This window comes from Oryza sativa, chromosome 1 (genome assembly GCF_034140825.1).
Source record: "Oryza sativa Japonica Group chromosome 1, ASM3414082v1".
NCBI classification, from domain to species: domain Eukaryota; kingdom Viridiplantae; phylum Streptophyta; class Magnoliopsida; order Poales; family Poaceae; genus Oryza; species Oryza sativa.
In genome coordinates this window covers 3,113,540-3,129,606 of record NC_089035.1, presented here as the reverse complement: position 1 = coordinate 3,129,606, position 16,067 = coordinate 3,113,540, and the positions used below count along the sequence as shown (strand labels likewise).

Sequence of the window (16,067 nt, the reverse complement as noted above, 5' to 3'; positions counted from 1 at the left end):
GCTGCCCTGCCGCGCCTGCCGCCGCTCGGCCCCGCAGCCAGCGCGCGTGCCCGAGCCGCGCCGCTCCATCCGCCGCGCCCTCCCGTTGTTTCCCGCGCGCGCGTGCCGAGTGGCCGACCGTCTGGTCGCCGCCGCCGTCACCCTCAGCCGCGCCAGCCCGCGCCTGTCGCCCGTGTCGTCGCGCCCTCCAAACCGCCCCGCCGTCATCGCCGTCGTCATCGCCTCGGCCCCGCCACTCCGCGCGCAAGCCGCCAAGGGACGGAGGCCGAGCCCTCCTCCCTCTGCCGCGACGCCCCTGCTTCCCTCCTCCTTTTCCCGAAGAGGCAAGGGGACAAGCCCCCTTTTCTCTCCCTCTTTCCCCTTTTTCCCTCCCGCCGGCGTCATCCTCCTCCCTCCTCCCTGTCACCGCTTTGGCCGCGACCGCCGAGCGCTAGCCCTCTCCTTTGACCGCCCTAAGTCGGTTCCCAAACCGACATTGCCACCCTATAAACCCGAGCTCCCCCTTTCCTTTCCCCTCCCGTTTCGCTCGCCGCCACCGCGCCATTGCCGCCCCTCTGTTTCGCCGTCGCCGTTCGTCGTTGCGCGTGTCGGAGGAGCCGGCACGAGCAAGGACACGGAAGGGGACTTCGGCCGCGCCCTCTCCTTCCTCTTCCCCGGCCCGAGGCCGGAGAGATTACTCCCGCGCCGTCGGCCTCTCGTCACTGCGCCCCGACTCGCACGGTAGTGCCTCTCTCCGTTCTTCCTCCTCGCTCCATCTCCCCCCCTTAGTTTTCGGTGGTAGCACGAGTAGCCTCCCCGTAGCTAGCCGGCGCCGCCCCGACCTTTGCCGTCGCTCGCCGTGTGCTCGCCGCCGTCGCCGCTCGAGCTTCGTAGCACCCGCTCGTCGCCAGCCTCGCTCGGCGTAGCTCCACCCAATCCGACGCTAGCATCGGATTCCCGTGGCCGCGTAGATGCTCTCACCGCCGGGAATCGGCCCCTCGTGACCTCGTCGCCGTTTCCCTCTTCCCTCCCCGCCGGTTGCCGCCGCCGCGATTCGCCACCGTCAAGCTTCCTCCGGCGAATCCGAGCCGTTGGCTCGTCTCCCCTCGTCTCGTGCAACCACCTGGTGTGCTCGCTTTCGTCGGTATCGCCGTGGTTCGCTCCGCCGCTCGCCGCTGATGTCCGCCGTCCGTTCCGGCCGGCGTCGTCGTCTACCTCCCGCCGGCCCGCGTGGCAGCCACGTAGGCGCCACGTCGGCGCCAGCTCAGCCGAGGTCGGGACGGGCCGACCCCGGTCAGCCCCTCCCGTGCGCGCGTTCCACCGCGAGCCGTGAGGCTGCGCGTGGGCCCGCCGCATCCGTTCCTCCGCAGACCGCGCGCGTGCACCGCGTCCCTCCCCCGCCCGCGCGCGTGCGCCGCGTGCTCCCTCCACATGGTGAGCCGAGCCGCTGACAAGCGGGTCCCACCCGGGACCGCGCACGGTGAGCCCGGTCCACCGGCCCTCTCTCTCTCCTCCCCTCCCGCGCGCGCGCACTTAGGCCGCCTTGGACCGGCCGGCCCATTTAGCTCGGCCGGTCCGCTCCATTTCCCTTTGGGCCGCGCCCTAGCCGCCCGAGGAAAAGTCTATAATCCCTCCCTCTTTTCTTTTCTTTTTCTTTTCCAAAAAGGATTTAATTAAATCCTTTTCCTTTAGACCAAAAATCCAATAATCTTAGAAATTCAATATCTTCCCAACCGTAAATCCGTTTGACTCCGTTCAACTTCCAAAATTCCTCAAATCTCGAGATCTATCTAATGGCACGCTTAGAGGTCATTAATAGGGCTTTATTTTCGCCGTTTGTTGAGTTGTCCCGTTTCGCGTGTAGTTTCGGAGCCCGAAGACCCGCAGTGCGAGGATTTCGAGGATCAAGCTCCAGATCTCGAGCAAGGCAAGCCACCTTTGAACATCTTGAGCCTATATTTGAAATTTAATTATGTTGCTTGAAAAATATTATGCATTGATAGGATCGCACTTAATCAGTTGTCCCGTCTGCAAGGCAGATTGGCGGACCTACCTAATTCGTTGCATTTGATCCTTCCTTTGTTAATTGTTATATCATGTCCCCTTGCAACCATCTAGTTGCGTCTCGATATTCGTGCATCCTGCGCGAGTATCAACGGACGCCTTCGAACTTAAAATCTGAAAAACTTCTTGGGTAAAACTTGGGTTTTACAAAAGCCTTGGAAAACCCGACACCTGGGTCGGTGCTTGCGAACTAAATGAATTTCCAAAACCGCGGACCGGGGAACGTACCGGGTGTACGGTTTCCCGCTCTCGCACTTAAGGACCGATTCCTTGGAATTTCATCCAAACATAAGTCAAGTACGACCACATGGGTGGAATGGGACACCCCTGGCTGAGTAACTAGCTTATCAGGGGAGCCTTGATGCCGAGAGACATGTGGATTCGCCGGGGTGGTGTCGGGGAGGACCCCTGGGCTTCCTGGCATAGTATGGTCTGGGACCTAACCTATTGTTGGTCTGGGACTGTCACGCCCAGAAATTCACGAACCAGAATTTCTAAGCTGAATGTGCATTAAACCCCTGTCCAGGACCAGCCAGGGTACACAAACGACAATTGTTGACATACAGATCCACGTCTTACAAAAATATAAAAGATTACAAATGCAGCGGAAAAAGATAAAAGCGAGCTAAGCCTGAAGACTTGACTCCTGCAGCGGGCGACTCCATTCCACAGGCAATCCTTAACGGCAGCGACGAAACCAACCTCTTCGAGACATCTTCAACTGGGAAGGACTTCAACTCTAGTGTGGGGGAAAAGAGAGCAAGACTGAGTACTACCCACTGTACTCAGCAAGTCACACCGGAAGAGGAGGTATGATGCAAGATATATCCAAGGGAGGCTAAAGGTTCTTTTGCATAAAGCCGGCATTTCAAAGCAGTAGTTGAAAGCAGTAAAACAGTTGTAGTAATTAATCCATATTAACCAATCACTGTCCAACGTTACACCACGTTGCAACAGGCCCAAACCACCACCTGAACTAACCAGTTCCAAAAGCTAACTAGGGTGAAACTAATCACGGTGAATCTGGTCGACCGCCCATAACCGCGGGCACGGCTATTCGAATAGTTTTACTCTGATCAGAGGTGTACAACTGTACCCACAAGACACAGCCCCACGACACGTTCCCGTGCGCCGACATGCCACCACGACATACCGGAAAGAGGCCGTGACAGGACCCTTCGTATAACCCCCTCTAACCGATCGCACCACACCTTAGGGTTCGCCCCCGTCCCCAGCAGGCAACGGGCAGCCCCCCTTTCGTGCCGCGGTGAATCCGGCAGCCGATCAACCGGACACCCCGGCCGACCCAACTCCATCACGCCCACCCTCGCCTGGGTACGTCGGCTAGAGAAAAGCTACACTACAAGCCCAGCCGTTGCCCACGCTGGCTTGTGGTAAGTACGATAAATTCTTCCAGGGCATCCCGCGAACCGGTCCTTAATCGCCATGGGCACGTCTAGCAAAACCATGCACCCACAGCCCACCATGTAGTGTATTTTAATTAGCCAACACCATTGCGGTGGCACTAATCCAAAGCTATTGCCAAAAATCAAGTCTATGCTTTAATGTGGTCCCCTTTTGTGCACTAGTTGAACTAAGCATGGCTAAGCATCTCCTAAACCAACATCTAGTCATTTTAATACCCAAGTTATCAATGGCATAAGGGAAACAACATATAGCTGAGTAATAGGACCCATCCCACATGATATTGTAAAACAATGCAATATTTAATAGAAATGCGGGACATTTGTAAATTAGGTACAATATGATCAATTGCAATGTATGACTTGCCTTGCTCTCGCACTGATGGAACCACAGCAACGTCTTCGAGAAACCACGAACCGACGAAACGGCCGAAATCTACGCGACAAACAAAGCACACAAGCAAAACATGCTATAAGACTACTGAAACAGGAAGCAAAACCATTTTTAATGGATTCTATACATTTTTATGAATTTACTGAGACTTGAATGGACTTAAACGGAGCTCGGATGAATTAGTTATGATTTTTAGAAGATTATCTGTGTTTTTACTAATAAAGAAAAAGCCTTAATGTATTTATTGAGCAATAATTCCTCCCAGGGCTGACGTCAGCAAGGGGTGGGGCGGCGCCGACATGCGGGCCCCACTGGACAGAGGCACAGGAGAGAGGGAGAGGGGGCGGCTGGCAGGCGGGACCCACCGGGCAGCGTCACAAGGGGGGGGAAAAGCGGCGAGGCGCCCGGTCGGTCCGGCTCGGCTTCAAGCCGGCCGGCCGGTTATGGCGAGGGCGGCGCGCGCGCACACGGTTGCCAGCGACGGCAACCGGCGACGGGAGGCGGCGGCGGACGGCGCAAAGACGGCGGCGGCGGCCGAAGCGGCGGCGCTACGCGGCGGGCGGCGCGGCAAAGGGAGAGAGAGGAAGAGAGGGGGAGACCGATCCTCACCGAGGGGCTCGGCCGGCGCGAGGGAGGAGCGACGGCGAACGGCAACGACGAGAGACGGGAGGATGACGGCGACGGGCTCCGGGAGGACCTAGAGAAAAGGTTGGGAGGGGTTAGAGAGAGGGAGGTGGTCCATGGCGCACGACATAACCGATCGAAGGCGGCGGCAATGGTGGAAGCTCACCGGAGTGCGAGGAGATGCGAGCTCCGGCGATGGAATTGGACGGGAGAACAGCGGACGAGGTGGACCTCGGGATGGCGGACGCGGCGGCGCCGATGGCGGGGTGCGGCGGCGACCCTAGCGGCTGCTAGAGGCGGCCGGAGCGGTGGAGATGGCGGCGGCGGGTGGGCGCACGGTGCTAGGGCGATAGGGAGCTCGGGAGCGGACGGCAAAAGAGGGAAAAAGGTGGAGAGAGGCGCGGTGGTCGGTTATATAGAGGTGGGGAGGCCGGACGTGGCCGGGAGCGGCGGTTCCGCGGCGACGACGTGGAGAGGTGGAGGAGGAGAGAGAGGGGGAGAGGATTCAAATCGAATCCCGCCCTCTCGAGCGCGCGCACGGGCCGGGAGATGCGGGGAGAGGGCGGCGACGTGGGCGTGCGGTACGGGCGGAGTGGGCGCGGGAAACGGGGAAACCGGCGGCGTCGGTGGCGGTTTCGGCGGCGGCCGGCTTGGGGAGCGGCGGCGGGAGGTGGAAGAAGGGGCCGACAGGTGGGCCCCACCTGTCGGTGACCCGGAGGGGTTTGGGAGGAGGGAGGAACCAGCTTGGGCCGGCCCAGCCGAGGGAAGGCCGGCGCGGGAGGTGAATGGACTGGGCCGACGGCCCAAGAAAAAGGAAAAAGGAGGGAAAAGAAAAGATAAAAAGGAAAAAGGATTTTCCCAGGGATTTAATATTGCACTTTGCTTATTTTAATTGATTAAAATTATTTCCAAGGCTCTGAAAATTCCACTAAAAATCCTGTTAGCGTATTTTGACATGTAGAACCCAAGAAAAAATTCCACATGCCGATTCCGATTATTATTTGTATTTATTAATTTAGGGTTTCTCTCTAGGTTAAATTAAACAATTTCTTCGGACGATTTATTTTATGAATTTAGAGCAAGGGAGGGGTACTTCAGGGCGTGACAGGGACCCCTCTCGTCGGTATATGGTAAACCTGTGGCGGCTTTGGAAATGCCTTGTCATGAAAGCTTGGAGGTCTCCCGACGTGGCTGATCCCCACGGGCTGGGTGACCCGGGTTAGTAATGTCGTGTGGGTAAAGTGTACCCCCTCTGCAGAGGTTAACAAACTGTTCGAACAGCCGTGCCCACGGTCATGGGCGGATGTGAGGTGATTCCTAGCGTAGTTTTGTTTGACTACCGCTTGTGAAATTGCTGTTGTGGAAAGGGGTTCGATGTTTGAAAAATCTGCAGCTGATGGGATCAGCTAGGCCCGGGTGGCCGTTTGAGAGTTGTTGGCCCGGATGGCCGTTTGAAAAGCTGTTGGCCGGGTGCCAACCTTGTTTCAATTCTAAAGACTGATACATTGCACAAACTCCGACCGGACGAGACGCACTGTCTCAACCATGTCGTTTGAGAAGCACTCACTTAGTTGTTTTTAGAAAAAGAGTTCAAATAAAATCAATTGCAAAAACAACAGCCTTTCTTTGAAGCCCGCATTAAACACTTATTTCCCATGGCTTGCTGAGTACTCCCGTACTCACCCTTGCTCTATATAAATAATTCCCCCCCAGTTGCTGAAGAAGATGAAGCGGATCCTGCTGATGAGGAGTTCTTCCAGGAGCAAGCCGGCTACGATGAGTTTTAGGGTTTCGGCCTAGTTCCCAAGTCGCGCCTGTGTTGATTGGTCTAAGTCCTGGCTTCCGTTTCCCTTTTGTAATGCAGTTGTGAGCTCGGGATCTGTCCGCAGCCCAACATGACTGTACCTCTACTCTATAATAAAGAGACCCCTGTTGCTGTGATATTCTGTCTCCCTGTGATACCAGCACTGTTTCCTGGGACTGATATCGATTAACAGGTTAATTTGGAGCGTCACGGGCTAGTTCCGGTCGGTACTAGTTCGAGGCGTGACAGTTTGAATAAAAAAGTTGAAAAATTATGTGTAGGAAAGTTTTGATGTGATGTAAAAGTTGAAAGTTTGAAGAAAAACTCGGCCAGAGAATGAGAGAAGAGGCTTTTTACAGGAGATAGAGGTTGCTAAAATGTTGGTGGTCGGAGGATCGTTTCAGAGTCGATATATGTTTGGTGTGTCATAACATTTTGGCAACAAAATTTACCTGCGTATATGTATTCGCTATATATACGTGAATACGTTTCGTGCGTACACCTGCGCCGTATGTGTCTGACGTCGGCTGTGACGTACGCAGCCACGTGCATTCTTACGTACTCATCGGCGCATCGGTTTTCTGGAGATTCGAACGAGTAATCTTTGTATACTCGTGCAACTTGTTCAACTACCATGTAAAAAAAGAAAAAGCTTGTACAACTTCGTGCTACCAATTTGAAGCATAGCTAGATCTTACTCCCTCTATATAAAAAAAATCAATTCTAGGTTTAAATCTGAACATATATTTCAGATTCAAACCCAGAATTATAGGTTTAAATCTGAACATATATTTCAGATTCAAACCCAGAATTATATGTTTTTGGGACGGAGGGAGTATTTGTTTGTGTTTGAATTGAACTCTGTAAACTAGCCATATCATCTTGCATGGTGATTTGTAAAATTGTTGGAGAACTAAACCTGAGCTTAACAACGAGAATGTGAAAATTTCGCACAAAAAGTTAAAATAATTTCCTTCCAAATAAAATTTATCTCCACGTTGTTTGATCGAGGCTCATCTTGATTTTATAAAATAGAAAAGAAAACCAATGTCAGCAAACTTATCCAAATCGAGCTCGGCCCATGAACCAGCAACACGCCAGCACGGCACGTAATGTCTCCCTGACAGGTGGGCCACCTTTGGGCTTTCCCGTGGGCGCACAGCGGTAAATGCAGGGGTCCTCCACCATGCGGGCCCCACACATATCCGGTTTCTTCTCAGCCTATGACATGTGGGGCCCACCCGAACCAGAACGTATTTGTGTCTCCGTACATAAAGCTGCAAAGGCAAGCGAGAGAGTCGGAGATATCACTACTACTACTCCTCTTTCCCACTCCTCTCGCTTCCTTCCTCCTCCTCCCCTGCTTCGCCGCCGCGTGCTCCTCCGCCGCCGCCGGAGAAGCTCCAAGCCTCCTCCTCCTCCGGGCCGCCGGGAATGGCGGGGAAGCAAGGTGTGGGGGTGGCGCTTCTCCTCCCGTGGTTTGGGAACGGCTCGATTTTGGTGCGGCGTTTTGGGTGGGTGATTCGATCGATTCGACGCATTTAATTGGTTTGTTGGTTGGTTGGTTGGTCTCCAGGAGATGGGCGCGAGGAGGATGGCGCTAAGGTCGGCCTCCCGGCGCTGGATATCTCGCTCGCGTTTCCGCAGGCCACGCCGGCATCCATCTTCCCGCCATCAGGTGAGGAAAAACAAAATTGAGTTCATCCATCCCTTTGGTGCGTGTTGAATTGTTGATCCATGAATGAAGCGAGATGGGGAGGATCGATTTTTCGGTCAACATGCTGATAAGATGTTTACTAGTCGGATTACTTACTGTTACTGGAGATTAGCTGGTTTTGTGCTGCGAGATGGGAAAATTGTGATGATCTGACCGTAGCCTTGCCTGGTTATCCTGTTGAATTGCTTGGCCATAATTGTCCGCTCCTATCATTGTTTTGTTTTAGTAGTTTCAGTACCTTCAGTACTATTCGGAGGTTTTGTTGCGCGCGTCACTTGACTTCAATTATTAGGTACGGTCATTAGGCCATGTAGGAGTCATGCGTGCCGCTTTATTTTCAACTTAATGCAGCTGCTGTCGAACTTCGCTCGATAGTTCTAGAATAGTAGAGTTTGATATTTCCTCGATTCGTCTTTTATTAGCCTATAAAAGGCTAAAACAATGATGTCAAAACTTTTCTTTGCGTCAAAAAAATGTCAAAACTTTCTAAAGTCTTATCGTAAATCAGGAAATCCCAAAACAATATTAATCTACTAGATGTGTCAGTCAAAACACTTACAATATTATAATTATATTACTTTATATATTAATAGGTTACGCAAAATGGTTCAAGTTGGTTCTTTCAGACACCCCCCCCCCCCAAAAAAAAAAGTCAATAACATCACATGGAGAGAAGTGAAGTTTTTTCTAACATCAAAGATAAATGTTCGTGTGGTCCCTGCGATTAAGAAATATTGGGGTGTACTACAATTTATTTGTTAATGATGCGAGAACCTATTTCCAGAAGCATATAAAGTCTGCATGATGTAGAAATATTCTGTTTAAGACATTCTCATTGATTGGAGCCTTGGATGGGTTGCTTTGGCATCCAAAAATGCACAAACGGAACTGTATTATCACGTTCTTTTGATATCCAACATATCTCTTATTTAATTCTTAGACCTTAGTAGTATGTTGATCATTTCTTTTTGTCTTCCAACATATCAGGCTGTTTTTCCCCGCAAAAAAAAAAACATATCAGGCTGTTCTTATTTGACATTTATAATGCTTTATATTCATGTGTTCTTGCTTCTCGATCTGTTGCTGCTTCATTTTCAGGATTGGGCTATTCAACCCTTGGTTTTTGCTTTAGGAATGCTAACTTAGATATAGGATCCTAGGTTCAGTGTTCTCAGTTAATTTGTAGTGTACCAATTAGAAGGTACTTGGTGGGTGTTGCATACGGTTTTATCTGAGTATATACACCTTCATTTGCAGCATCGGACTATTATCAGATTGATGATTTACTCACCACTGAAGAGCAGTCTATCAGGAAGAATGTCAGGGCTATAATGGAGAAAGAAATTGCACCCATTATGGCAACGGTATGTCAATTCCGAAACAAGTATGTTTCTGGCATTATTGCATCCTTGAAGTTTTTGCCTATCATGTAAACCACAGTAAACTTGACCTCCTTTATGGAATCTTATATTATATTTTAAGTTTTACCTAGCAATATATTGCTCATAACAAAACTTTTTCAGAAACCTGTAAGAGCGCAGAAGCACTAATCTACTATAATTTGATTAACTAGATAATATGCCCTTGACAAACTTTATTGGTCATATAATAACCTGCCTTTAGAAGATGACATAACCATTTCGTAAATTTGCTACTGCAGTACTGGGAGAAAGCAGAGTTCCCATTTCATGCCATTCCTAAACTTTCAAGCCTCGGTGTAGCTGGAGGCACAATAAAGGTAACAATTTCTCTATGATGCAGTTATCTTTTAGATCAGTCAAATTAAGTTCAGCAGTATTTGTGCATCACGTTCCTATTCAATCTGTTCCACGAAAAGAATGGAGAATTTACGTAAGGGATTTTTTTAGACAATCTACTCGAGATTTTCTTCAGTACTCTTGCTAAGATAAGCTTCTTGTTTTCAAAGAAGAATTAATAGTAAAGATTGTGACATTCAATTGCCTTTTCGCATGAGTTGCCGAGTAGGTAGTATTTGTGGATCAAACCCTATAAGCTTAAAGCCATTGTTTTTGTCATCTAGATAAATCTCAAATCAAAGTGTTTCTTTGAACTTGAAGGTTGATCAGGTTGCTCTTATTTTCTACTTCCTCCGTTTTACAATGTAAGACTTTCTAGCATTGCCCACATTCATATAGATGTTAATGAATCTAGGCATATATTATATGAAATATGGGTAATGCTAGAAAGTCTTACAGTATGAAACGGAGGGAGTATCTACATAAAGAAATCAAGCCAAATTCTTAGTCACTCTTTATAATTGAATCTGTAGCATACAGCGAGTAATATAGCAAGTCAGAATAGGATACTTGTACCTTTAGGTGCAATGTATTCAAGAGATTGGCACCCTTGCTGAATTGAAATTGGCCACCTGCAACATTGATGTTGTTAGAGTTTGGATTGGTTTGTGCAATTATTGCATGCATTATGCACAAATGGTGTTTGTGTCTATGATGCTCTCATATGGATTTGGGGGGATGGGAACAGAGATGTAATAGACCAGTGAGTCAAGAAGGTCTGTATTTAAGTACAAATTTTGCCAGAGTGCTGAAGCTTACCCAGATATATGATTGTCTTTACATTTCTTATGATTTTCAATGCTCCAGATTTTCTCAACTTCATTGTGTGTGTGCCTTACTACAGGGATATGGGTGCCCAGGACTTTCAATAACAGCAAGTGCTATTACTATGGCAGAAATTGCACGGGTAGATGCAAGCTGCTCCACGTTCATTCTAGTACACTCCTCCCTTGCAATGGTCACAATAGGTAAAACATCTACGATTTTTTAATTGATACTATCTCATATAATCTAATTTGAAACTTTGCCAAAGTTGGTTGTGCTACTACTGAACCATGCTTTTGCTCTTCTCTGTTTTTTTTTTTTCTGAAGAACAGCTCTTTGTGGATCTGAGGTTCAGAAGCAGAAGTACTTGCCATCCCTTGCTCAACTTACTGCTGTTGGTTGCTGGGTACGTGGAAAATTGTCTAATATTCACTTTGATTGTAAGCAACTCGTACAAATGAGTAAATGGCGCATAGTATCCACCTAAAATATATTTCCTTTCTGTAGGCATTGACAGAACCAAATCATGGAAGCGATGCAAGCTCTTTGATAACTACAGCAACCAAGGTTCAGCACTTGAGGATTTGAAGCATTATATGTTTTTTACTAAATAAAAAATCTCAAATATTTTTTGTCCAATTCTATATACATGTCTTGCAGCAGGGGAGCAGCAATGCATGGTATCTCATAGTCCATAGCACCCTAATATTTTTTTGTTCCTTCCAGTTTTATTAGGATTTAATTTTTTTTGTTGAACTCTTTTGGTTTCCAGCTTTGTAGTAACATAAGTGGAGAGCAAGATAGATACTGTAACAAAGTTGCTTTGTTGCAACTGAAACCCAAAGCCTGCTTTTATCTGCTGCTTCCATGCATAAATCAGATTAGATATCTTGCCTCCCCGCTGAGTACCTATTCCACCTCCACATTTGGATAATATATCATGCTACCTCATTGTCATACTGTGCAGATCTAAAATTGAGTATTCTTGGTACATTTTTTGGATGTATGAACCTTTGATGGGCAAGCAAATAAGTAATTGTGCTTAGCATAAATTTTGTGGCTTATCATGAAACAGGTACCTGGTGGGTGGCACATAGATGGACAAAAACGCTGGATTGGTAACAGTACTTTTGCTGATGTGCTCGTGGTATTAGCTAGGAATGCCAATACAAAACAACTAAATGGGTAAACCATCAGCTTTAGATTCGATCTTTGGAATTGAAGCATAAATGACTCAGCTAGTGTTGCTATCTAATAATTCATTTGGCTCCTTGTAGATTTATTGTGAGGAAGGGTGCTCCTGGCTTGAAAGCTACAAAGATTGAGAACAAAATTGGTCTCAGAATGGTTCAGAACGGTGATATAGTTTTTAATAAAGTATTTGTCCCTGAGGAAGATCGACTGCCAGGTGTCAATTCATTTCAGGATATAAGCAAGGTATTGATATTTCATAGCATTTTCGCTTATACTGATACATTAACATGTTGCATAGAGTAATCCAGTCCTGGTACCAACTTTTGAGTGCCCAAACAGGTCCTTGCTATTTCACGTGTCATGGTGGCATGGCAACCGATTGGTATATCAATGGGGGTGTTTGATGTCTGCCATCGGTATGGACCAGTTCACCATTTTTTGGTTATTTATATGCCACATCATATGCATTTTCACACTCTTCTTTTTTGCACGAATTGAAATAGGTATCTGAAAGAAAGGAAACAGTTTGGAGTTCCTCTAGTAGCTTTTCAGCTGAACCAAGAAAAACTTGTGCGAATGCTTGGTAACATCCAAGCGATGCTTCTTGTTGGCTGGCGACTATGCAAGCTTTATGAGTCAGGGAAAATGACACCAGGGCATGCTAGTTTAGGGAAGGTTTGTGAAATACTAGCTGGCAAAGGCTGCCTTTCTTCCTCTGTAACTAGAACTTTGTGTTCCTTTGATATATCAGTGATTTTAACTTTTGATTCCTCGCTCCCATTTAGGGTTGGACTTCCAGAATGGCTCGTGAGGTGGTTTCTCTCGGTCGAGAATTGTTGGGTGGAAATGGAATTTTGGCTGATTTTCTAGTTGCAAAGGTAGATAGACCTCATGTAGGATATTGAGATATTCATATGCCATCATTCAATACTTAATTAATGATTTTTATTATCTCCGTAGGCATTCTGTGACCTGGAGCCTATATACTCATACGAAGGCACATACGACATCAACAGCCTGGTGACTGGTAGAGAAATAACTGGGATCGCAAGCTTCAAACCTGCCGCATTAGCAAAAGCTCGGTTATAACCATCATTTTCCGAAGAGGATAAAGCTACAGCTCACTGCAATTTCTTCTCAGATTGCTACTACAGGAAGCAAATAAAAATCAGGTCCCCATGCACCGATTATTGGCCGGCTAATGCAGCATGATGCAGACCAAATAGACTCCTTGGAAAATTCTCTGGTCAATCTTGGCTGGCTAGAAGGCTGTGCCGTGCGAGAGGATATCTAACGTATCCGAATCACCTCGTTGGAATCGTGTCCGGTGGTGGAGGACAGCATGAATAAAAGCTCCGTCCTGTATGCCAAGTCTTGGCATTTAACTGTTGTATACATTTGTGAACGCTGTAAAATCTGAATAAAGGTCAAGAACAGTAGTGTCGAATTTTACCTCTTTCAAACCTACACTGCCTGTTCTTGTTTTGGTTTGTTTCAAGCATGGGTCCAGAGAATAATTGTCCTTTCTCGATTGTTTGCCTTACTCTGTCAGTAAATTTTCTGACTTTAGACAGGAAACTTCTGTATATCTAGCATGCGCACTGCTACACGTGCTTAAAAGATTCAAGACAACTTTTACGAATGAGGACTTCCTTGAAATATGATTTTCAAAACATAATAAAAAAAAAGAGGGTTGGAGTGTCACTGCATATTGAATCCTAAGAAATGAAAAGCACAGAAAAAATTACAATTACATAGGTAACCGTTTGGATGGAGCACAGGGAAAACACAGGATTTATTTAGAATAGAGAGGCAGACACATTTCAAAGAAACTTACAAAGAGCTTGGAGCTCATGCTATGCATCCTCCAAAATCCCCATGAAACATGTCATTCTATAGTAATTTCAAAGGAATTATAAAGATCCAATTCTTTATTTCAAATTGCCTCATAGAATTTTTTTTATATAGGATCCAAATTCTTTGAAATTCCTTATTTTTTTCCCTTTGTTTTCGAGGAGACCTAAAATTCTCTAACAGCATGCCACATCACATCAGTGTTTGTAAGAGTTCTATAGGTTTTTTCATATATATGGCCTATTTAGTTGGTGAAATGAAAAATTTTGGGTGTCACATTGGATGTTTGACCAGATGTCAGAAGGGGTTTTCGGACACGAATGAAAAAACTAATTTCATAACTTGCCTGGAAACCGCGAGATAAATCTTTTGAGCCTAATTAATTCGTCATTAGCATGTGTAGGTTACTGTAGCACTTATGGCTTATCATGGCCTAATTAGGCTCAAAAGATTCCTCTCGTGATTTACATGCAAACTGTATAATTAGTTTTTCTTTTTATCTATATTTAATGCTCCATATATACCCCCTCCGTTAAAAAAAAGGTCCAATCCTAATGTGCCAGGTTCATAGCCAGAGTTTGGCTTTTTTTGGAACAGACTAGTATGTCCAAAGATTTGATGTGATGTTTTTGGGAAAAAAAATTTAAAACTAAACAGAGCCATAATAGACTTTTCTATCTAGTACTAGCATGATTCTTCTGGTAGTGGATAAGTGCATTGCCCAGTTACGAAGAAGCGTATAGAGCAGTCACCGAAGCGCCAACGCGCAGACGCAGTCATACGCACGCAACAACCGCAGCCAAGCATCCGACGCTGACAGCCCCAAGAGGAACAGGAGGCGGAAGAAGGTTCAGACGACGCATTTGTTTGGTACACACGGCCTCGTGGGCTCGTGGCGCAGGCGGTGACGCATCATCACAATTCACGCCGCGATCCCCCCCGCACCCGCAACCCAACCCAACCCCACGCGTAGCGTTAGCATTTCCCCGCGTGATCAATGCGACGACGTGTTGCGTCTCGCGGCCCCCGCCTGTGGAGTCTGGATGGCTGGACGGACGGCGAGAGAGAGAAGCCGCATGTGCTGAATCAGCAACGCCGAGCCATATCCACGTTTCATTTCCTCAGCTATCGCCTCGTCCTCTGTCATGTGGGGCCTACACGCCCAGCCTTGTACTAACAAGGCCCTTTGTTGCAGTTTCTAGTGATGGGTCTTCTTTCTTTATTTTCTTCCCAAAGAGGTGCCGTATTTTCTGTTTAGAGGTTAGGGCCTTTTTGGGAGCTATAGCTTCTAGCAACTTCTTTTTTGGTGATTTCAGCTTTCCAAACAATTGTCATTTTCATTGGAATTTAAAACTTTATAGTTATAAAATCTAGAAAATAATGTAGATGCCAGAATCTGAAAAATAACTAGATTTTATCAAATTCCTCTTCGATGGCTACTCACCAGCTTATTTTTTAATCTCAAGCACTCAAAACAGAGCGAGAAATATCGCACTTTTACTGTTTCACGTTATGCGATATTTTAATATTGCACTTCTTATGTTTCCCATTATAATATATTTGATCTTTAAATAGAGTTATGCATGGATTCATATATGTACTTTATGTATGTATCAAAGTTATATAAATGTTAGTGAATCTAAACGAGAGATAAAGATACTGCTCTCTCCATCCCAAAATATAAGCATTGTCTAGATTCATAACTAAAAATGCTTATATTTTGGGATGGAGGTAGTAGAACATTTTATAATGTGGAATGGAGAGGGTAACTCTGTTCTCCTCCATTTTGGTTGACAAGCACAGCCTCAAAGAAAAAAACCAGCAATAGAGTTTCTTTTTTTTTATTGCTTTGAATAAAGCGAAAATATATCCAGAGATATCCTCCATTTTTTTTTCATGCAGAGTCTCGAGCCTTGTCGATGAAAAAAATATGTTAGAATTTGCCTTCAGATTAAGACACCATAAGTCCCAAAAAAAAGATATCCTCTTTATATAATTGAACCTTTGGATTAAGAAATCAAAAGTCCCCCAAAAGAGTTTTTGTAAAATGATCCTTTGTATTAAGAAACCAAAAGTCCAAAACAAAAGAGCTTTTGTCTAGAATTGAGCCTTTGGATTTATAGTTAAGAAACCAAAAGGTCCAAACCGCACTTTATTATTAGGATAGAGTGGTGCCTCATCTGAGCCGAACTCTTATTTACTTGCCATATTGCCCATGGCTTACTGGCTCAATGCCTTTGTCTTACCGCACATCCAAATATACTACAATACCACCGTACCACGTATCAAAACAAATAGTACGTCTATGTACGTGTCCACGTCTCTTTCTTTTTCTAGCCTTTTATACTCCATATATACTTCTACTCCTACTTCCCTGTGTGGCCCACAGCTAGATATATCTGGTTGTCTACTTCTCGACGTATCACTCACT

At 46.5% G+C, this 16,067-nt stretch overlaps 1 protein-coding gene across 3 annotated transcripts; it reads left to right on the top strand.

Annotated features, from left to right (window-relative positions):
- The first annotated feature begins 7,589 nt into the window (after window positions 1-7,589).
- On the top strand, window positions 7,590-13,245 carry LOC4324062 (acyl-coenzyme A oxidase 4, peroxisomal). 3 transcript variants are annotated; one of them, XM_015766684.3, is made up of 13 exons: window positions 7,590-7,739; window positions 7,866-7,967; window positions 9,264-9,370; window positions 9,667-9,744; window positions 10,668-10,791; window positions 10,921-10,994; window positions 11,096-11,155; window positions 11,664-11,773; window positions 11,866-12,025; window positions 12,122-12,198; window positions 12,286-12,457; window positions 12,568-12,660; window positions 12,743-13,245. In XM_015766684.3, the coding sequence occupies exons 1-13, from the start codon at window positions 7,724-7,726 to the stop codon at window positions 12,869-12,871; spliced, it is 1,302 nt and encodes a 433-aa protein (XP_015622170.1). In that variant the 5' UTR covers window positions 7,590-7,723; the 3' UTR covers window positions 12,872-13,245. The 3 variants fall into 3 exon arrangements, with proteins under 3 accessions (XP_015622170.1, XP_025878719.2, XP_066168589.1); XM_026022934.2 differs by having other exon boundaries at window positions 7,590-7,767; XM_066312492.1 differs by having other exon boundaries at window positions 7,590-7,789.
- The last annotated feature ends 2,822 nt before the right edge of the window (window positions 13,246-16,067 follow it).